The sequence below is a fragment of the Tachypleus tridentatus genome, chromosome 13 (assembly GCF_004210375.1).
Source record: "Tachypleus tridentatus isolate NWPU-2018 chromosome 13, ASM421037v1, whole genome shotgun sequence".
Lineage (NCBI taxonomy): Eukaryota > Metazoa > Arthropoda > Merostomata > Xiphosura > Limulidae > Tachypleus > Tachypleus tridentatus.
Genome location: NC_134837.1, coordinates 63,673,132 through 63,697,530, shown reverse-complemented (window position 1 = coordinate 63,697,530; position 24,399 = coordinate 63,673,132). Strand labels below are relative to the sequence as shown.

Genomic DNA, 24,399 nt, shown 5'->3' with positions numbered 1-24,399 from the left:
CTTTAGGTTGTAATGCATTCATCATTGTAACATTATTATTTAGCTTGGAACGCTTTCATCATTGTAAACTTATTCTTTTGGTTGCTGTCATTCATCAATGTAACTATTCTTTAGCTTGTAATGCATTCACCAATGTAACCTTATTCTTCAGCTTGTAATGCATTCATCAATGTAATCTTATTCTTTAGGTTATAATGCATTCATCAATGTAATCTTGTACTTTAGGTTGTAATGCATTCATCAATGTAATCTTATTCTTTAGGTTGTAATGCATTAATCAATGTAATCTTGTTTTTTAGGTTGTAATGCATTCATCAATGTAACCTTATTCTTTAGGTTGTTATGCATTCATCAATGTAATCTTCTTTTTTAGCTTGTAATGGATTCATCAATCTAATATTATTCTTTAGGTTGTAATGCATTCATCATTGTAACCTTATTGTTTAGCTTGTAACGCATTCATCAATGTAACCCTATTTTGAGCTTGTATTTCATCCATCTTTATGGTCGTTTTTCAGAAACTGTTTAAAAGTATTGTTACATTTGTTAAAGAGAGTTTCTGGTTTTTCAGTGAGTTGGACAAGAATTCGTAGGTAACGTGCATCCGCTTTGAATCCAAGAGTTCGTGATGACGTCAGTGCCAAGAAACGCGCTCCGCAGTTTTGATCCGAGAATGCGCTATAAGCGCGATGCTCAAATCTAAAATTAAACCATGCTCGCCTTTTCTGTTTTGAAGTGTTATAGTGGTACGATCAATCTCATATTTTTAGTAAAGAGTGGCCCAAAAGTAGGTGGTTGGTGAAGTTGCCTTCTCCAACTAGCTGCCTTCTCTTCCCTCTAATCTATCACATACCACTAGGGATGGTATTGCAAATTCTCCCTCGAGTATCTTTGTGTAAACAAAATAACATTTTTTTGTTCAGGAGAGCACAACCTTAATCATTATGTTTCTTGTCATATTCCTCACCATGTTTCGTTTCTTATAATTATTGTGATAGTTGTCGTTTAGAATTGTAGTATAAAAAAAATGTTTCGAATTTTTATAAAGCTGCTTTCCGATTTACCTCTTTGCAGCGACACCTCTGGTTAAAAGTTCTTAAGTAAAAATGTTAAAAGTTCGAGTATAAACTGCCGTTTCGCCATAAATTGAAGTCAGCTGTGAAAATATCGAAATTTCGGCTCCAACGACTTGAGCGTAGTCGATAGTAATAGCGTACAATCGATAGGGGTTCGATTGCAAAGTTCTAGGTCTCTGATTACATTTTGATATCCTATTGGGCTCTCGATTAGAGTGAAAAACTAGTTATATCGAAATTGAAAGAGATTATACATCTGTCATTATAGGAAAACTTTGCTGCAATCACTGGTAACTGACCAAAAGTTTGTTTTGTTTTTGATAGTTTCGCGCAAAGCTACACGAGGGCTATCAGCCTGGCCGTCTCTAATTCAGCAGTGATACACTGGAAAGAATACAGCTTGTCAATACTATTCATGCCACATCTTAGGTTATTTTTACCAGAGAACAGTGGGATTAATCATACATTATAACCCCCCTACGGGTGAAAGGGGTAGGCATGATCGGTAACAGAACTCGAAATCACAACATGTGGACAGCTTTAACCATCAAGCCATGCGAGATCCTAATGGCCGAAGGGAAAAGGCACTTTTACAGGTTTGTAAAATGCAAAATATCAAAAGTTAAAGCACAGTTGGCACTTCACTTCAACAGTACTTAAGGTTTGACTACTTCCAACCGTACCACGTGAAACCCTGTCTGAAAACCGTTTATTTTCAATACCAACAGAAAAATACGTTTCGATGGAATGAGAAACTCGAAGCGTGTGATATAATCCGAAGAGTTTCTCACTCTCTTCTACTGATTGTAAAGAAGTGGAGAACACAACATGAAACGCTTCACCTTGTTTGTGTTATTCTGAATTGAACAAAATGCTGGAGGTGATATAATGGTGAGGCAACTTTCTCGTGACAGGGTTTGCGTTCTTCAGTCCCTATACAAGAGAGAATACCATACAAAGTGAGTCTTTTCTTTCTCTAACTACAATGTTATATGCCCATCCCGATAAACAAGAGTCAATCCTTCCAGGAAGTCGCAGGTTCGAATCTACGTCGCACCACCAAACATGCTCGCCATTTTAGCTGTGGGGGCGTTATAACGATACGGCCAATCCCAATATTCGTTAGTAAAAGAGCAGTCCAAGTGTTGGCAGTGGGTGGTAATAACTAGCAATCTTTCTTCTAGTCTTACACTGCTAAATTAGGGACGGCTAGCGCAGATAGCCCTTGTGTAGCTGTGCGCGAAATTGAAACAAAAAACAAAAGAACTTTCAGCAAGAGCATAATACAACAATACTCTTAGTTTCTGTTGCACAAAAGTGGTTCGAAATGGTGGCTTCAGATACTTTTATTGGTTAACACATTCATCGTATATCAGTCGAACTACTTGGGACAAAAGTCAATGTTGTACCCGCTACCGTAACCTTCTGATGACGTCTGTGATTACCCACTTGCAAATCATTTTATTTGGGGCAAATAGAATAGAGTAAAACAAAATACCTTCCTTCATCTTATAGAGTCACTGCCATGCCAAGTTCAGGCTATTATCTCCGATAGAGATGATCTAGCCAAATATAAGATATTGGTCCTATTCAAATAGCCATGGGTCCTATTAAAGTAGCCAGTCTGGGTTTAAAAACACCACACATGAAACAATCCAATATTTTTCCCAGTAATTAAAGCTAAGAAGATGAAAAAATAATAGAATGACCAAGAAAATAAACCTTCGTTCGTTTGATGAATGAAGAAACTAATCTTCAATATTATCTTCAGTAAATTGTCAGGAATTTCTTCAACTCGATCTTAGAATGTTCAGATTATTCTTTCCTGGAAATCTAAGCATTCGTCTATCGTATAAAGGTTCAGTGAGGTAAACACTCCAAATTGAAACTTGAATCAGATTATTGAATAATGTACTTATCAAAAATAGTGATTGGCTCAAACACCCCTTTTTCCAATCGAATATCCAATGAAAAGGTTGTTTTCCTTTATTTGTGCTAGTTTGTTTGTTTGCTTGTTTTTGAATTTCGAGTAAAGTTACACGAGCCGTCTCTAATTTGGCAGTGTGAGACTAGTGGGAAGGCAGCTAGTCATCACCACCCACCGCCAACTCTTGGGCTACTCTTTTACCAACGAATAGTGGGATTGACCGTAATATTATAATGCCCCTATGGATGAAAGGGCGAGCATGTTTGACTTGACGGAGATTCGAACCCGCGATCAGATTACGAGTCGAGTGCCTTAACCACCTGGCCATGCCGGGCCTTATTTGTGTTAGACCTACTGCACTATTTCCATTATGGGGAATCATACCCAAGATTTTAGAGTTTAAGTCCATAAATTTCTGCTGACCAATTGGAAGACAATGGGTTAGTAAGGCTTAGCTGAGTAAGAAAGGAGAATAAATCGTTGGATTAAAGAATAACCGTACAAGATAAATATTTATCTAAATACTAACTAGTCTAGACATGTTTCAGACTGATTCACTGTAAAAAAAAAAAAACATTTATATCTTAAGTACTTATTATACACTCAAATAAAACAACCATGATTGGCGTTTGTAGAATAAATCTTTGTTATTAAACTGTATTATTGGGTTCATTTGATAAAAATAAAATTTTGTTTAATTAAAGATACCACGAAGGTGATATATATCTAAGAACTCAACCAGCTAACGTAATACATTTAATTATATAAATTTTATATTACCAAAATTTCTAAATTAATTGTGAGTCGTGACTTAAAGTAATGCAGTACAGAGACATTTTAAAATATTCTCTCTCAAACCATATCCTCTGTTGAAAGTATCATGTGAACGTTGCAGAGATCCCTTACACAAGTATCTTCTAAATATAGTATTATATGGGCATTGTTTGTTTTTGAATTTCGCACAAAGCTACTCGAGGGCTATCTGCGCTAGCCGTCACTAATTTAGCAGTGTAAGACTGGAGGAAGGCAGGTAGTCATCACCACCGCCAACTTCCAACGAATAGTGGGATTGATCGTAACATATAACGCACCCACGGCTCACAGGGCGAGCATGTTAGGTGCGACCGGGATTCGAACCCTCGACCCTCGGATTACAAGTCGAACGCCTTAACACACTTGGCCATGACGGGCCCGAGCATTGTTTAACACATTCCTATCACACTTTGCCTTTTTCTACATTACAACTATTATATAGTTTAATTTATACATTTTATGTTAGTAATAACACAGCTGAGTCTGTCTCTTGGGTGTAATAATAGATTATTATCTACAGCCTAAAAATAAATAAATTGTACTTTGCATGAAGGCTCGGCATAGCCAGGTGATTAAGGTACTCGACTCGTAATCAGATGGTCGCGCGGTCGAATCCCCGTCGTACCAAACATGCTTGTGTGGGCGTTATAATGTGACGGTCAATTCCACTATTCGTTGGTAAAAGAGTAGCCCAAGAGGTGGCGGTGGATGGTAATGATTAGCTGCCTTTCCTCTACTCTTACACTGCTAAATTAGGGATGGCTAGTACAGATAACCGTCGTGTAACTTTGCGCGAAATTCAAACCAAACGATGCATGAAAAAAACATTCAAGCTAAAACATCATTATCAGAAGTGCTACAGTAATACGATCAAATACTCTCACGATATTACGATGCTGTTCGAACTGAATGTTTTAGGGCAAAATCATCCAACCCAGATGTTTAATTTGAAACCTTAAATCAATGGGGCTGAAAGGACTACAAAAGTTGTGGGGGGGGGCAAACTATAATTGCAAAAAATGTCTGAGTGAGCCATGTGCAAAAGCTGCCACCCCCATTAAACATCTGAATTAAATCTCCGACGTTCATCGAGTGATCACATACCTACTGAGTCTCACAAAAATTGACGTCATGATGTCAACTTTTGAAAAACATTATGTCTGATGTACCCGAATAAAGTTTCTACAATATAAAACTATAACTGAAATTTTAAGATTTCAAGTTATCTTTTGAAATACTTTTTTTCCCAACTTGTTTCGGACGAAATCATTTTAAAAAGTCGAAAAATAGCTTTAAATGTCGCTTTGGGCCGCCTGTTGGAAAAAGATGAGTTCCCATTCCTTGTTAAAAACATTCTCCATTTGCTGTTAAAAGTGAGGAGCGTGGTCACATTTTTTTTAACCCTGGTCTCCGGTTCGTGTGTCCTAAGCCATGACGGTTTTAACGTCACATAAACTTAGTACATCAAACAATGCACCTGAAAAAATTACCTACAGCTCCAAACACTGTGCAAATGTTAAGAAAATAAATCCCTAAGATTTTTTTTTTTTCATGAACAGCTACTGTATGGTAGTTCAAATTAATATGTGATACTCCATCGATCCAACCCAGTTCTATCACAAACTGTGGTACTTACTTGATTGGGTGGACAAGGTGGCGTTACGTCTGTAAATTGATTAGAGATACTGTAGTTACTTCCGGCTGTTTCACCAATGATCATAAATGGATTGATTGATAAAGCTATAACGGCAAAGATCAGCAAACCTATAAAAATTAAAGAGAAAACAGTCATACATATACATATACATATATATATATATATATATATTAATAATGAGAAAATGTTGTTCAGGGTAACGTGTTTAAGCAAGAATAATATCAAATAGTATTGTACGTTTAATATGTAAGGCAAAACAATCCTGTAGAATCAGAAATAGAAAGTTTGTGTTGTGTTATATTAATGATAAAATGTTTGGAAAATAAAACAAGGTTTAGTTGTTGTTAGAGATTAAATGTAAGGTATCACCTATTACGGAATGTAAGAAATAAACTGATAAACTTTACAGAGACTAAAAGTAAAACTAGAAGATCTTTATGACAACACGAAAACGAACTTAAAGAATGACATCTTGGTGACTTACTAAAGACTTTTAGGTGGAATATGGTCAGTTTTCAGTGACGTTTCATGTAAACTTATCATCTGAAAGTTTGAGAAAATACAAGCAAGTGTTTATTCGGTTTTGAATATCACGGTCATCCTTGTTTAACAAATAGATTTATAAAAGTTCATACTTATATTTCGTTATTATCAACTAATAATATCCAGTGAAATTTTAAAACAGTCATGTGAAACTTCTGTTCAACTCGCGAGAGTCCCTTTACAGAATTCTAATCCTGCCCTGGACCAATAGCACCATCAAATAGTAAATACAGTTACGACAGAAAGTATTCGTACCCCTGCGTCCCGAATGGTTTTTTGGCTCATAACTTAAAAAGTATGTCGATTAGGATAATGAAAGTAAAGTATATTATCAATATTATACTAACACACATCTACATAAATTTTTATGTAAATTGAACGACAAATAAACTGTTTATAAACAAATAACCAAACATAGAAGGGGCAGAAAGCGTTCGTACGTCTATTTTAATGGTCAGTTGTGTAGCCTTTCAGGTGAATTACTTGGCGCAATCTCTCTCATAGCCCTCCATGATCGTTTGACAGTACTGGTATTTTCTTCCATTCTTCTTCACAGAAGGCCTCCAACTCTTGCAAGTTTTTCGGATGACGCTGATGAACCCTGGTCTTCAGCTCATACTAAACGTTTTCAACTGGGTTGAGATCGGGTGACTGCGATGGACACTACAGAACGCTTATATGGTTCCTCTGCAACCAGGATTGCACATATTTCGATATGTGCTTAGGGTCTTTGTCGTGCTGGAAGATCCGACGACGCTCAAGCCGCAAGTTCCGAGCATCATTCTTGATATAAGTGCCTAATATATTAACGTACTCTTCTTTTTTCCTGATTCCCTTGATGCGGTGAAGGCTGCCTACACCAGAAGAGCTGAAGAAACTCCATAGCATGATCGAGTCACCTCCGTGTTTAACTGTAGGGACGGTGTTCTTTGAAATATTTCGTTCCCCTTCTTACGGAAAATATAGCGAACATCATTGTGGCCGAAAAGCTCGATTTTAGTCTCGTCTGACCAAAGTATAGTCTTCCATACTTGCGTACTTCAATCGTTCTTCTAAATGAACAGGCTTTATATATGGACGGCATGCTTTGAACCTAGAAGATCGTAACATGTTCGTAACTGTAGAGGTGCTTACTTCAATCCCAGTTTCCCTTACCAGTTTCTGTATGTCATTACGTGTTGAACGAGGGTTCCTACTAACTTCACTGAGAACCTTCCTCTTGGTTCTCTCTGGACTTTTGGTGGGACGTCCGGAACGAGGGAGGTTAGCAGTTGATCCTGTAAGCTTAAACTTGACAATTATGCTTTGAACAGTAGAATTCGGCATATTAAGTTGTGTTGCAATACCGGAAAGAGACACACGAGACTTGTGTTTTACAATAATTCGGATTTTTAAATTACTGGACAGTTGTTTCCTGTTCGCCATGATGACCAAGCAGATAATGACGGAGACGGCGCTAAATTGCCGGAAGTACATTTTTTGATGGATAAATTCCAATAATTATGAACCCAGTGTCCAGTTCTGGAATGGTATAATGTAGTTTATTCTCCAAACTAAACAAATCTTTTACGGGAATATCAGTTTTTTCACACATTCTGAACTGCATGAACACTTTCTGCTCCTCCTATTTTTGGTTATTTTTTATAAACAGTTTATTTGTCGTTCAATTTACACAAAATTTTATGTAGATGTGTGTTAGTATAATATTTATAATATACTATACTTTCATTATTCTACTTGTGACATAACTTATAAAGATAATTTATGAGCAAAAAACCACTCGGGACGCCGGAGTACGAACACTTTCTGTCGTAACTGTATCCTCAAGCTTTATTAAGTTTGGATCAGAGTTCTCTAGCTGTAAATATAGTCAAAGTTTATTAAGTTAGAATTAGAGTTCTCTAACTGTAAACATAGCAAGGTTTATTAAGTTAGGATTAGAGTTTACTAGCTGTAAATATAGTCAAGGTTTATTATTACTTGGGATTAAAGTTTTTTAGCTATGTAATTGCTGGCACCAAATGGATTCTCATGATTGAACGTTCGAAATCTGAGAATTTTCGGACCTGAACTTAGCAATTTGCGTTATATAAGACTGAACAGTTAACTGCTCTATTATGACACAATAGATTGGATGGTACAACTATAGTTACTAATTTAATATATGTTATTTCTTATTCTGAAAAACATATACACACTACAAGAACTAGACGCTTAGACATAACCAACTGTTATTTCGACTGTTGATCAGAAAAAGGGTAACTAGTCAGCGACACTCGCCGTCTACAAAACTTCTTATAACCGAATAGCAGGACTGAATGTTAAATTATTTAAAACGTTCATAATTGAAAACGCGTGGTCGAATATTGTACCTTCAGTCCGCAGCCCAGCAAGCTAATCACAAAACCACATCGAAACTATAAGCTAAGAAACCACGAATTTTTTGTGATTTTAAAAGCATAGCTGAGTTCACCATTATTAAATTGTGGAACCTTTCGAGCCGGTGTTAATTCGTTATCTTCAGAATATTCATATAATGCTAACATACCTTACACAGTATTCCCAAATTTTGAACTGGTAGAAATCAGCAGTATTTGCCATCAACCCTCGGGTTACTCTTATTTGACTCACACATGGACTCAATGTGAAGAGCACGTGGTAACCGGATGCGAACCTAAGCTCTTGGACTCATAATCCAGTTACACGGAAGCCAGGCATGGCCAGATTGTTAGGGCGCGTGACTCGTAATCTGACGATCGCGGGTTCAAATCTCCATCGCAATTTACATACTCACATACTATTCGTTGACAAAAGGGTAGTCCAAGATTTGGCGGTGGATGGTGATGCCTAGCTACCTTCCCTAGAGGGAAGGTGCTAGTTAGCAACGAATAGCTGGAATTGATAGACACATTATAACACCCCCACGACTGAAAGGGCAAGCATGTTCGGTGAAGGGAATCCGCACCCACGACCTTCAGATTGCGAGTCAGGCGCTTTTACCACCAGGGGATGCCACATTGATAAATAATTTTACTTTGTTTTGCTTATGTTTAGAAAACACTGCGAAAATGAATAAAACTTATTTATATTTAAAAAGCTAACTATTTTTCACTAAGATATCAGAGCATTGCTATTTCCACAACCATTCATTTGTATTATCTCAGGTTTACGGAGGGTTGGCTGTCATGAAATTCGACTGAATACTGATAGTAAGTTGTGTATGGCCCGGTATAGCCAGGTGGTTAAGGCACTCGATTCGTAATCTAAGGGTCGCGGGTTCGTATTCCCGTTACACCAAACATGCTCTCACTTTCAGCCGTGGAGGCGTTATAATGTTACGGTCAATCCCACTATTTGTTAGTAAAAAAATAGCCCAAGAGTTGGTGGTGGGTGGTAATGACTAGCTGCTTTCCCTCTATTCTTACACTCCTAAATTCGGGACGACTAGCGCAGATAGTCCTTGAGTAGCTTTGCGCAAAATTCGAAACAAATAAACAAGTTATATATAAGATGGTGATGAAACTGATAGTGTTTGGTAAGTTGTATTAGGACGATTTTTAATAAACGAATCACGTGAAACCTCACAGTCAATACTAAGTCGTGGTGAGTCGTAGATGGTAAAAAAACTAATGGCTGTTGGGAAGAATAAGTAATTGCGTTTTATGAAGCCAAATATTTCAATCATATTTTTATCATACAGTTGTGTTGAAATCGAATTTTTTTTTAAAATGCTAATATCCCTTGTATTTAATGATATTTGAAAACAAAGAAGCGTAGATCAATTTGAGAAACAAGAAGCATCTACAAAGAGGCCTAAAAAACGTCATAGCCCTGCCGTCATAAGTAAACAGACGAGATTCTGCAAAACCAAAAATCAGTAGAAAGAAAAACCTTCATGTCCATTAAACAGAGGTGCTAGACACTGTCAAGAAGTATTTGTACCTGGAAAAGCGAAGCAAATAATGCTATCAACTATCATTTTAACTTCCTCGTGCCTGGAAAATTAATTCATTACTGGTCAAATCGCCGGACATATCGCCTTTAGATTTCTGACCGATTGACTCGTCTAAAAGAAAAAAGTACATGAAAATCGTCATTCTCGCACACTAGATGGATTATGAAAGGCATACAGATAACGTTGGTGTGTTTTGGACAGGACTTATTGCCATAAAAACTACTTATTAACTTGGTTTGTAATGATGTGGTGCAGATTCAAAAGCGTTTTAATATAAAGTATTCAAACGTCTCTATGCAACTTCGTAGTTGCAACGTGTACTGACAGAGGAAATACAGCGTAACCCAAAAGCTAATTGTTTCAAAGCAGTAAACTAACTTTATTTATCTATTTCTTCACATCTGTCTGAGATTAATCCACAACTTTATGTGGAAAGCATGGTACAGGAGCTGACAGAGAACTAAAGAGATTTTCTGTTATTTTCACGAAAAGATTTAAGAGTGAGTGATTAAAGTTGAGACATCTGGCACAATAATGCACATATCTGAGCTCTGAACTAATTTTGAACTAACGTTCTCTCGAAATTTATTATAAATGCAATGTGAGTTTATGTTAAGTTATGGTTTGTCATGAATCCAAGAAAGTGGTTCGTATGTGACGTCCAATGTCCAAGAAATTATTAATAACCGTAACATTTTTCCGTCGTTCATTTTGTCACAGCTACAGATACAAAAACGAACGTAGCAGTTGTTGAAAGCCCCAAGTTAAGCAGGTTATTACAGAAAAATACTGTATAAAGTGATGCGTCATCGCTCGAGACATATTGATTTAGATTGTTGAGTAGAGAAACCTATATACATAAAGTTCGTCACAAAAAATAATGAAACGTTGCGCAACTGCTGAAGAAAAATTGCTTTCAATGCCTGCAGTAGTCGTGAGCAAAACATTTATAAAGTACATTTACGCATGCGCATCTTTTGAAGTGAAAATTAAAAATATAAAAAATAATCCGTATCATGCTTCCCTAGTTTTTTTAATTTGGCAATAAAATATTACTACATTACATATATATATACACACACACGCATATATAATAGATTATATTATCTAAAATTTATTCAAAACCAGTTTAAAAGCAAGTGTTGTAAGGTTTTTATTCTGAACAAAAAGTGGAAAGAAAAACTGGGAGAATCACTGAAATCTGTTGTTTTTTGCACAAAGCTACTCGAGGGCTATCTGTGTTAGCCGTCCCTAATTTAGCAGTGTAAGACTAGGGGGAAGGCAGCTAGTCATCACCACCCACCGCTAACTCTTGGGCTCCTCTTTTACCAATGAATAGTGGGATTGATCGTCACATTATACACCCCCACGGCTGGGAGGGCGAACCCGCGACCCTCGGATTACGAGTCGCACGCCTTACGCGCTTGGCCATGCCAGGCCCACTGAAATCAAACCAAAGCCTCTATAATACACTTCAAGGAAGTTTCGTACAATTCAAAGTGCATTTAGCTCATCTATCAAAAAATAAGTACATTCATTTCAGCGCCAACATGCGCGGCAGCTTTTGTACTTCGTCAAACCTACAATCCTAACGCTTTAAATCTTCAAATGTACCCCTGAGTCGCCCAGGAACGAAAATAAAAGAAAACGATATTGAAAATATATTCTAGTTGACGATTAATCGAATACATATTTCTTTCTTTCTTTTTTCTTAAATAAAAAGTTATTTTCTTTGTTTAGAATATTTTCGGTAGAGCTCTAGATATCAGTTAGCGAACCAAGTTCGGTTCATTGCCACACCCCAAAGTGTTCTTGCACTTTAAGTTGCAGGGGTATCATAAGGGTGGGATTCACTTCCTCAGAATGACGGATGTTAGGGAGCTGTTGACAAGCTGCCTTTCTGCTGATCAGCAATTTACAGTTAGGGACAGAAGCGTATAGCCTTACAACATTTACCAAACTGTGTAATAGTTTATGAAACTACGCATAAATCTTAATTTGCCTAACATTGCTAGAAAAAATGCAATATCAGCGTGATCTGAAGAGTTTTAAATAATTCACTCAAACGTTTTAATTTAGGCTAACTTAAACTTCCTTTCTAAAACTGGGACGTTAGCTCTAAATTACTGAGTTAGGTTTTGTTTTTGTTTTTTCGAAAGATCCAGATCCTCTTGAATGAATGTAACAAATTGATATCTTTTAGTAATTAAGTCTCAACAGGTTGAGGTCCGAGTCCACGCGTTCCAGATCTAACAGTTACACAGATGGTCTTTCGTTCTTTTGTTGAAAAAGAAAATTATTCAAGTTTTGAGGTTATACAAAATTTGAGTGATATTATATAAACCAATAGTTCGATGTTTTTTCCATGGTACAAACTATTAAACATGTATTATTTAGCAAATTAAAGCTATGTTTACAGATTTTTTATGATATATCCCTTTACTAAACCTGTGGTTCATAAACAAACTGACGCTGTCTTCTTAGTTCTTGTAGTATATCTATCCACTAAGCTTGTGGTTCATGAACAAACTGATGCTGTATTCCTAGTTTCTATGATATATCTATCTACTATACTTGTAGTTCATGAACAAACTAAAGCTGTCTTCCTAGTTTTTATGATATATCTATCCACTAAACCAGAATAGCACAATTCTAGCCAGCTCGAGTTTAGGAATCAACTTTTTTCATCATTTATTTTTTATCGCAAATTTGGCAATCAGCAACTGCACTGCCTCATGTCATTGCTAATGTCGCGCGCTTCATCACTGCCACAGACTCCACCCATTTTGTCATGTCAGTCTGGTTTAGATGTTTGTTTTCGAGTGTGCGTTGTTTTGCATGCGCTTTCAAACATATTTTTATTGTACAACTTTCAAGTGTTTAAATATATTTTGTTTTTAATGCCATAATATGGGTAAGTGGATAATTCAAAAACAAAATAATCCAGATGATGGTGAACACTCAGAAAATAAAGACAATTTAATTAATTATGGCATTACTGTCGAAAAGAGAATGGTGCGTGACTGGAAAAACGTGAATCGAGAATTTAATGAAAGTTGAGTTGAAATTTGCATTGAAGCAAATAATAAGCCAGTGTGTCTTGTGTGTAACAAAGATTTTAGAAATAATAAAGTATAAAACCTCAAGCAACATTTTAACAATTTTCGCAACGAATTTGATGTAAAATTTCCAGTTGATAGTAAAAATCGTATGGATGAATTTAGCCGTCTGAAAGCACAACTTTATGAACAAAAGGAGGCCTAAAAATATTTTTATCATCGATAGAACTAGTTACGTTAGCTGGCTATAAAGTAGCTTGGATTACAGCTCAAAAAAGAAATCATTTTCTGATGCTGAACTTGTAAAAGAAATATTGATTGTGTTCATTGAAACTCTGTTAAAGAATTTAGATTCAAAAATAAAAGATGACATTTTTCGAAAGGTAAACAATTGCCCGCAGAATGCTGAAGTTAGCGAAACACATAGAAAATCAGTTGCTTGAGCAATTAAAAGACTGTTTGTATTTTTCTTTAGCATTAGATAAATCAACAGATGTTAGTAACACTGCACAATTGATATTTTGGGTTCGTAATGTAACTTCAGATCTTCAAGTGAGGCAAGAAATGCTGGGTTTTGTGGATTATGAGATTGAACATGTGGAAAAATCATCTTTGAAAAATTTCTTTAAATGTCAAAAAAATTCAATCTGGATTTTAAAAAACTGGTTTCTGTCAACAGACAGTGTTCCCACCATGACTGGGGCGAAATTAGGAGTTGTTTCTCTTTTCAAGCAGTATTTAATTCAAAATAATGTGAAGTCCATGCTGCCATCTTTCCAATGCATTTTGCATCAGGAAACTTTATGTGCTCAGATATCTAAAAGTGATGAATTGAAAAATTTGATGAACATTGTTGTAACAATTGTCAATTATATTAGAAGTGGAAGAGCTCTCATCCATCAACAGTTTGTTGATTATTTGAAAAGCAGTGACTGTACTTTTGATGATCTTACTGATTTTGCAAGTGTAAGATGGTTAAATAGAGGAAAAGTCTTGGAACGATTTACTTCCTTATTTACTCATTTAAAAGAGTATCTTGTTGAAAAAGGTTAGATTGAAAATTTCCCTGAAATTGAAACTTTGTCATGATTTGTACTTTCTGTGTGACATGATGGCTCACTTGAATAATTTGGATACAAAGCTTCAGAGAAGAGGTAAAATAATAAGCAAGAAATCACAGTCTATTCATAAATTTCAAGTAAACCTATACCTCCTTGTGGAACAATTACAAAAGAATGATTTGACACATTTTGCAAAGTTGAATAGTTTTCTAAAAAATAATAAGGACTATGATTTCTTTAATGCTAAAGATGATCTCTATGTAAACTGGATCAACAATCTATCTCAAAAATTTAAATAAAGTTTCTCCGAATTTAAAAATTTGAAATTGACATTTGAATTTCTGCATGATTCATTTCAATTTGACTTAGAAAATTTCAGTAAGGAAATTACATCTTTTTGTCTTTGAACAAATGTGGATTTCAAGACGAGATGCTTCACTTGCAAAGTGTAGAATACATAAAAGGTAAACATAAGCGTCTTCCAAATTTAAAGATAGCAATTTCAGATGGGTGTAAGTCAATATTTTCTACGCAAGATTTTCTCAAGTCTAGATACAGATCTCGGCTTACTGACATAAATTTAGAGGCAGAGCTAAGATGCTCATTGAGCATAGATACTAAGCCAGATTTCACGAAACTTATTGATGAAAACCCCATCAATTTTCACATGGAAGGTTAGTTGAAATGTATTTATTTCGATTATACTAACAACTTTCAATATTTTTTGAATAGTGTGGTCAACGTTGTTTTTATTAGCCACAGTTGTGGCCACTACAAAAAATAACTTGCCCATCCCTGCACTAAACCTATGGCTCATGAACAAACTGATGCTGCATTCCTAGTTTTTTATGGTGTATTTATCCACTAAACCCATGGTTAATGAACAAACTAAAGCTGTCTTCGTAGTTTTTATGACATATCTATCTACTAAACCTATGGTTCGTGAACAAACTCATGTTGCATTTCTAGTTTTACATAGTGTAGCTTTCTCAAAAGTAACTATTACTTTTTCCGATCCTACCCCCTTATTTCCCAGTATCACGCTCGTAGCTGTGAAAGAAGCAGTAGTTAAAACAGTTTTTATCAAATTTAATAAGACAATAGAAATCCATTGTAACTTTAAGTTTTACGTCTGGATATTTTATTACATATACAAAATATTTACTAGTATCACATTGTTGAAGTGAAATGCAGGTTTATGTAGTTTACTTGCATTTTCTGTGTTTTTATTATTTCGCGCAAAGCTGCGCGAGGGCTATCTGGGCTAGCCGTTCCTAATTTAGCAATGTAAGACTAGAGAGAAGGTAGCTAGTCAGCATCACCCTCCGCCAACTCTTGGGCTACTCTTTTACCAACGAATAGTGGAATTGACAGTCACATTATAACGCCTTTACAGCTGAAAGGGCGAGCATGTTTGGTGTGACGGGGATTCGATCAAGAGTCGACCACCCTTACCATCTGACCATGCCGGGCCTTGAAACTTGGTAAAATTAATATGTTAGTTTCTGAAACTGTATATTTTATTTCAATAATTTAAGGATATCCAATCAGAGTTGGTAAATATCCATATCTGCTATTTCTGTTTTTATTGACGCAGGATTAGTCCAACCGTTTCTTTCTAAAGCATTGCCTGTCTGCGAACGATTGGTATTATAGGGAACGAAAGAAACTTTCAATGTATTCCAAGTAATAATACGGTTTTTACGCGATCTAATTAAAACTTATTAACATGAAAACATTGTATGTGAACATTTCTATCTAAATCCTCATATTTTGAACAGACTCGTTTTTTATTATTCATTGGTTGTTTCAATCACGTAAAGCTATAATAAAGCCCATATAAGTATTAAAGATTTATTAAATTTGAAGATAGATACATAGATAAGGCCCGGCATGCCCAGGTGGGTTAAGGCGTTCGAACTCGTAATCTGAGGGTTGCGGGTTCGAATCCCGGTCGCACCAAACATGCTCGCCCTTTCAGCCGTGGGGGCGTTATAATGTTACCGTCATTCCCACTATTCGTTGGTAAAAGAGTAGCCCAAAGGTTGGCGGTGGGAAGTGATGACTAGCTGCCTTCCCTCTGGTCTTACACTGCTAAATTAGGGACGGCTAGCACAAATAGCCCTCGAGTAGCTTTGTGCGAAATTCAAAACAAACAAATAATACAAAGATAAAACCAGTGAAACAAGTTTTAGTAACTTTACAATGACACAGGGGGAATTAAGGGGCCGTTGTGTTTTATCAATATTATTTAGTATAATTTCACTCTTGTACCTTACTATAATGAGCTGTAAGAATATTTAGACATTGTAATTGGACTCTCAATATTATAAACACACGCACTACGAGACCAGTTTCATATGAAAATGACATTTGAGTCCGATATTATTATTATTTATTTTATTCATATTTAGTAATATCTATATATTTCCAGATAGACATACAATTTATTTTGTATTTTTGTTTGTGGGCATATAAACATAAATTACATCTTACTACACACAGTGCCTATGTGGTCAGGCTAGAGTTCAAGTGTTTTTTGATCATAGTTCAGATACCCTTTATGACCACTAGGACACCTTGAGTGCTAATGGATCATCAATGGTTCTCGAACAGACTTGACAGATGTTCCCCAGGTAGCTTCCCCTAAATTAGCAGTGATAAAAAGTAGACATCTAGTCAAAAACACCCACCGCCAAACTCTTGAGCTGCTCTATTACCAATGAATAGTGGAATTTACTACTCCCCTCTCCTGTTAAAAAAAATCAAGCGTATTCGGCGACAATAATTCAAACCTGTGGCTCGTAGTTTCAGAGTTGAGTGCTAAGCCATGTGTTGGAATTCAAGCATAGCCATTCTTAATATAAAACTAGCGACACATCCTTATTCGAATCTCGGCTTCCTGTTCAGCAGCTTTATTACTGGCAAACCGCTGTACAAATTGTTACCAAATCTCGCACATAACCTTAGATATAAATTTCCCTCGAAGTAACAAAGGATCCACCTATGTCACATCCCCGTGGACCCCTATACCTTTACCGTGAAATGAACGTGTCTGTCTGTTAGGGTTATATACTGCGAACCATGTCTGTCCAAGAGTTCGTCTGTCTCATATTTAAAAAGCTGCGTACGCAGGCAAACCTCAACATTCACTCGTAAAATGATAAAAGAACAGGCACGAATATCATTGATGATAAATGTTATTTCTCAAGCAGGATAGTCTACATTAAATTATTGGGAATTAACCACACTGTAATTCATATTTCAAAATGTGACGTAACTTAAATAATACAATTGTTGATTTACCTATGTTATTGTTGAATGTTTCTTATCATGATTGAAATACTCATTGATTACTTTTGCAGTAGGCAGTATAAGTAGTTCAGAGATTTGGTTCTGAGTGAAACTAAGAGTGCAACACAATTAACCTTTTTGAAGTCCATAAAAATAATTTAAACTGATATATTAACTTTATCTTTTCCCATCACTGGAGACAGGTACTTCTGCTTGCATGAGAAAATTTCCGAGTGGTTCCTTAGTTATTCATCCTCATATCAACAGTTAATCAGCTAGATGAGTTACTAATTTTATACATATCAGGGATCCTACACTCCACAAAACATTCTTTAAAATGCGAGAGAAAAATATCTTATTTACACACTATGTTTTGCCATTTTTAAAATAGCATCATGAATTAAACAATGGCAAAAAGTTGGATTTTAAACCGTATAATTTCTTGATTCGTGATGACGAAAAACCGACTCGAAGTGAAAATATATTCTCAAGACGGCTGGTATGGGTATTAAAATTTTAATTAAAATAAAGTACAGAACAACTTTTCGACCTTCTCAGGTCATCTTTAGGTTGACAAAAAGAGTATTGCAATACAAAATGAGTGCATACTTTTATTTGTTCACTTTTCTGTTACTTCACAAAATTATGGGATGGCTCAAAGCCCCTGTAAAACTGTTTACTCTGTGTGGCTCGGAAGAGTAGCCCATTTCATAACTTAATTTAATTGTTTCATACATCAGTAAAGAGACCATCAAATGAGGTGAATTGCCAGAAACAGTAAAAAAACAAACAAAGTAAATATCGCAACTGTGAAACTGCATTTCTGGTACAACAACGGAGATAGCAGTGTATTTTTTTTAATTGTTTCTCCTTTAAAAACAGGTACGTTTGTTTTTTTCTTTAAATATGTGTGTTTCTTTGTTTTATTGTGCATAATAACTTATTTTAGTACGTCTTTTTATTTTGTGGTTTATCTAACTTGTGCTGGCACGTGTTTCTTTCTTTGAAAGTGCCTTAGCGTTAAGTCATTAAATTTCTGACACTAAAAGTTAGGTTTCGAAAAGCCTAGGAGGCAGAGAACAGATACCATGTTGTGTCGTTTTGTACTTAATTAACTAACAATTCTTTTAAACCATGTGATAGCCTGCTTTAGTGCGTGTTTTTCTTTCTTTTAGTGCGTATGCTACTTAAGTTTATCACATCTGTTTCTTTGGTTTATTGCGTGTCTCACTAGTGCTCATGAATCTGTTTCTTTGTTTTGTTGTTTATCTATTTATTCCTGATTCGTGTTTCTTTTGTGCGTATGCAAACTGGTTTTAATGTGTCTTTTTCGTAGATTTGGTGTGTATTGTAGTTGTGAAGAGTCAGTTTGTCTCAGGATGTACGCTAGCTTTGGTCTATGTATATCAACTGTTTTTGATGAGTTTATTTCTTTATTCAAGTTTGTCAGATAGGTAGGTTCTGCGTAATTTCTTTTTAATTTTAACACTTGAGTTTCTAGCAGTTTTGGCTTGAGTTTGCTTACTGATAAAATATGTTTTATTACAATTTACGACTTTAACAGTAAGTAAGATTAGTTTTAGAACAGTATAATATGTGTACTTAAGTGATCAAAAAAGTCGTACCTGTTCCAAAACTAATCTTACTTACTGTAAAAACTCTAAATTGTAATACAATTCATTATTTAGTTCTGATTAGTTTGTTAGTTCCTTTACTATGTTTACTAATTGGTTTGTTTCAAACTAATTTTTGTTTGTTTTAAGCTTTCGGTTTGTTCATTGATAAATTTTAATGTTTGTGGTAATTAGTTTTAGTGTATATTTATTTAAATTTCGTATTTTTATTTCTCTGCTCTTACGTTTTTGTTACTATTGTAGGAACTAGGAACTGAAGTGTGCGCTAGTTAGTTTTGGAGATCTCAAACGTAAGTTGATTGCTCGTTTTGAACCACACAAATGCTTTAACATCGTGAAAGAAAACATTTCTACCGACCTATTGAGCCAGGCATGGCCAGGTGGGTTAAGGCGTTCGACTCGTAATCTGAGGGTCGCGGGTTCGAATCCCCGTCGCATCAAACATGCTGGCCCTTTCAGCCGTGGAAGCGTTAGAATGTGACGGTCAATCGCACTATTCGTTGGTAAAAGAGTAGCCCAAGAGTTGGCTGTGGGAGGAAATGACTAGCTGCTTTCCCTCTAATCTTACACTGCTAAATTAGAGACAGCTAGCGCAGATAGCCCTCGTGTAGCTTTGCCCGAAATTCAAAACAAACAAACAAACTACCGACCTATTGTGCTTATAAACTCTAGGATAAGCTATGGATTTTATCATGTAAGTTGAGAATAACATAGAGAAAACGCAAATATAAATTTTAAAAAATTAAACTTAAGTTAACCACAAATTTAAACAATACAGAAAGAAGTTAATTGGTCACATATCGCATATTTATGATTCAAGTGTTTTATGTTCAACAATGTTTTATAGCTAGTAATATTTCTTATTCTCCATGTTTTACCAAATGGTACCGTTTTGATGTTTCAAAACATCCACGTTTCCTTATCAACAAGACTTTGAAACAGTTTTGAAAAGGGAGAGTTTCGATTTTCAGTAAAATGTCTTACAAATAAAAATCGTTAAATCTCGAATCTAAACATGCAGCAAGAAAATTCCAAATACAGTTTACAAAGAGGAAGTTTTAAAACCCATCCTTTTTGTTTCGTGTATATTGCATTGGTCTGTAAAAACATTGAGTAAAAACCTCACAGAGTAATATTAAAATAAAAACCAGTAGAAAGAACACATGTTTATGCGTCTGATTTGAGCACTTAGTTACGACTGAAAGTGAGTAATGTTATATTGAAATATATCATTTGTTGTCGTTGTTTTTCTAGAAGCAGAACAACTTCTAAGGTTAAGATCCGGGTATTTGACAACAAGGTCAAACTTCTTTGTCTCATTGTACCAGTTTATTAACTGGCATTCCTAGTCAGCTTACCTGAGTAACTTGTGGTGAGATGATGAGGATTAGATGTCGCAACCATGGTTTCGCATAGCGCACTGAATTACAGGAAACGGCCCTTGCGGTCCATATGTTTTCTTATCTGCCTTTTGGCGAGCAGAGACTTTTGACGGGTTTTAGAAATTTACTGCGCCGAGAAATTCTAAAGGTTTCCTTGGCAACGATATAAACAACTCGTGTTGTCACGACAACAATACTAGAAAACATAATATTTTCCTTTTTATCTCTAGAAGCCAGCTAAAGTTTGATTCTGCTTATATCGTTTAAAAATATCCAAAATAGGAAGTGGGAGATATATAAAAACCACGAAGAGAGGTAATAAACACCTAAAGTCTAAAAGGCCACAAAATGTCTTAGTTCCACAAAACACGTGTGCAAGTTTGGAATACTGTTACAAGTTAAAACTAGAATGGTATTTATTTGCTCATAAAATACATTTACAATATGTTTAAAGTAGTGAATTTTTAACTTAATTTTCGAATAACAAGAGCTAACAGTAGAGAAACTAAACATTATGCTATTTCACAGTTATTTCTAACATTCAGATGTGTGAGCGTGTGGAGATTCTTTTCCAACTAACAATTAGACCAAAGGGCTTCTTTTTTCATGTAATAATTAAAACGTTGACTCAGTTACGTAAGATAAAGTCGTGTGGAATTTCTTCCACAAAACCAATGTTAATGAAACTCAGATATTATATCTCATAGTTACAATGTTGCCTCAAACATTGTCAAAATATAACAAGTACAGTAAAGTGACTATAACCATAATATAGGATTATTTGAAATACATAAAACGTCCATTTCGTGAGGAACGTTTACTCCAACAAAGAATTTCTGATCTGTTACGATGATATCAGTGGCTAACAGAACATTAAAACACCAGGGGGAAAAATAACTCGATAAGTCAAACAAACAAACAAAATGGATGTTAGAAGTTGAAGTTCCCAGATGTGCAAAAAACTTGCATGAAAGGAAGCATTTTACTGATTAGTAATTTTTTAGCGTCCTGGAAAATGACTACAAATACTCTCTTTTAACGAACCATTTGTAAGGACCAAGGATTTTGTATTTGTGGCAAATCAATTAAGACTTTCTGCCGCCGTTCGTAACGCTGAACTACTAACCAGCGGGAGAAAAACCTGTTAGAAGTACCCTATCGCCCCTCATCTCCCATCCCCATTCGCAAAAGAGATTTACTGCTATTCTTTTAACGCACCTACAGCTTAAAATGTGGAGAATATTTCTCGATATCGCATGGATTCGAATCAGAATCTCCATTTCCCAAATTAAAATCTCTATCACTTGAATAGTTTAAGCTCTTGAGAGAAAAATACTGAAACCTACTCATATGAGCCTTAAGGAGGTAAAAAGAAGAAAAACCAAATTTAATTACTGTAGACAAGAGTTGAAGTAACAGTTTATATTATGTTATCGTTACGAATTTCAGTATTGATTAAGTTCTGAAAAATAGAATACCATGTTGATATTTTGGGATTCTTTTTATTTTCGCCACAGGTAAAATTGAAAATATAATTTCTGAGAAGAAGCTTAATATTTTTTTTATTCGTCTTAGCTTTTGCTGTGGACATAAGTTTTGTTTATTCAGTACCCATCACACTCAAATACAATGAATTATATTATGATGGTGGTGTGTATATAACATCTTTGGAGTAAAGATAGAATTAAATTCAAAACATTTCTGAACGTCTTATAAAAAAAACATTACTTCTTTGAACATTAAACTTATTACCAGCCCAGCATGATTACAGTTACGACAGAAAGTGTTCGTACTCCTGCGTCCCGAGTGGTTTTTTGCTCATAACTTAAAAAGTATCACAAGTAGGATAATAGACGTATGTATATTATAAACATTATACTAACACACATCTACATATATTTTTATGTAAATTAAACGACAAATAAACTGTTTATAAAAAATAACCAAAAATAAGAGGAGCAGAAAGTGTTCGTACAGTTCAGAACGTGTGAAAAAACTGATATTCCCGTTAAAATTTTGTTTAGTTTGGCGAATAAACTACATTATACCATTCCTTAACTAGACACTGGGTTCATAATTATTGGAACTTAGCCAGCAAAAAATGTACTTTCGGCAATTTAGCGCCGTCTCCGTCATTATCTGCTTGGTTATCATGGCAAACAGGAAACAACTGTCCAGTGATTTAAAAATATGAATTATTGTAAAACACAAGTCTCGTGTGTCTCTTTCCGGTATTGCAACACAACTTAATATGCCGAAATCTACTGTTCAAAGCATAATTGCCAAGTTTAAGCTTACAGGATCAACTGCTAACCTCCCTCGTTCCGGACGCCCCACCAAAAGTCCAGAGAGAACCAAGAGAAAGGTTCTCAGTGAAGTTAGTAGGAACCCTCGTTCAACACGTAATGACATACAGAAACTGGTAAGGGAAACTGGGGTTGAAGTAAGCACCTCTACAGTTACGAACATGTATCGTGATACATCGTGAAAATCGTGATAATTTTTTAAATTATGAGCAAAAAATCACTCGGGACGCAGGGGTACGAACACTTTCTGTTGTAACTGCAGGTGGTTTAGGCGTTTGACTCGTCACACAACACTTGTTTTCCTTTTTAGCAGTGGAGGAATTATGATGTATCAGTCAATTGCACTATTCGTTGGCAAAAGAGTAGCCCACGAGTTTGCGGTGGGTGGTGATGACTAGCTGCCTTCCCTCTAGTCTTACACTGCTGCATTAGGGACGGCTAGCGCAGATAGCCCTTTTGTGGCTTTGCTCGAAATTCAAAACAAAAACAAACAAACAAGATAATTACAGTTTTAAAAAAAAAGGTAGTCCAGTTACATAAAGAATAATTATTTGTTTATTTATTATAAAAAAAAAAACGTGACTGAAAGGGCGATCGTATTTGGTGTGACGTGTATTCGAACTCGCAATTCTTAACTTATGAGTCGAGCGCCCTAACAACCTCGCCATGCCGGGCCAAGTAAAATTATAGTGTAAAAAAAACAGTTGTGTATGTAATTACAACTGTGAAAGATGAGTAACTATAGAGAGTAATAATATTGATGATATTGTCAATCACCTGTTTGAGATGTATAAGTAATAATATTGATGATATTGTCAATCACCTGTTTGAGATGTATAAGAAGTTCTTCAGAGAACACAAAAAGTCACCTTCACACGTTTTTGAACACTGCAAATCAAATAAACACAACATAATTATAGAAAACACAAATACTAAATAAAGAAATAAGCATAAACAAACGCAAAATCAAAGAAGCCTTACTTATACAACAACTCAAGCCCAAAATAAACCAATACAAAGGAACACCTTTATACCTATATTAATAAATATAATCAAACATCTAAGCACACCCTCTACATTTCTACACTCACTTACACAACCCCTTTCAAACATGTGGTCAGCTATCGGTCAGTTATCTCTTTCTTTCTTTTTGAACCTGACGATGACCGAAGTAGGTCGAAACGTTGTTCGCTCCTCTGCATGAAAAATTTTCTCAACCCAAACCAGCCATTTTTACATATATACTTTCTCTACAAGTGGGTTTTCTCGTCGTCACTGATTAATATTTTAAATTCGTTTAATGATAACATACAGAATATATTGGACAAAACATGGATTAACTGTTGTTATATGTGTGTGTGTGTCTTTGAAATTTCTATGTCTAGGGCTTTGCACCTGCATTGTTTTGATATACGAGTGTCCTTCTTAGAATGCCTGTGATATATACTCCCAGGCATAAATTTAACGATGACACTATTACACTGTTAAATGCTTAAGAATTCAACGTGAAACAAATATCTATGTGCTAAACATGTCACAAGTGGCACACATCTACGACGACACTACGGTTTATTAGCCTATATAAAAATCGTTATTGTAAAGTAAAATTATCCCTCAATATATCACAGAAATTGATTCCAAGTAACCTTCACACGTTCATCACATGTTTAAATTTGAAAACGCTTTATTCAT

At 35.4% G+C, this 24,399-nt stretch overlaps 1 protein-coding gene across 1 annotated transcript in view; it reads right to left on the bottom strand.

The window, feature by feature from the left end:
• Positions 1–20,488, bottom strand: part of LOC143239121 (uncharacterized) — a 66,761-nt gene extending 46,273 nt beyond the window's left edge. Inside the window, exons 1-2 of the mRNA XM_076479963.1 lie at positions 20,378–20,488; positions 5,453–5,580 (exon numbers count right to left, since the gene is read on the bottom strand). Coding sequence (XP_076336078.1) covers positions 5,453–5,580; positions 20,378–20,423 — 174 coding nt within the window. The 5' untranslated portion in view covers positions 20,424–20,488. The remainder of the gene's footprint in view (positions 1–5,452; positions 5,581–20,377) is intronic.
• Between the last annotated feature and the right edge of the window lie 3,911 nt (positions 20,489–24,399).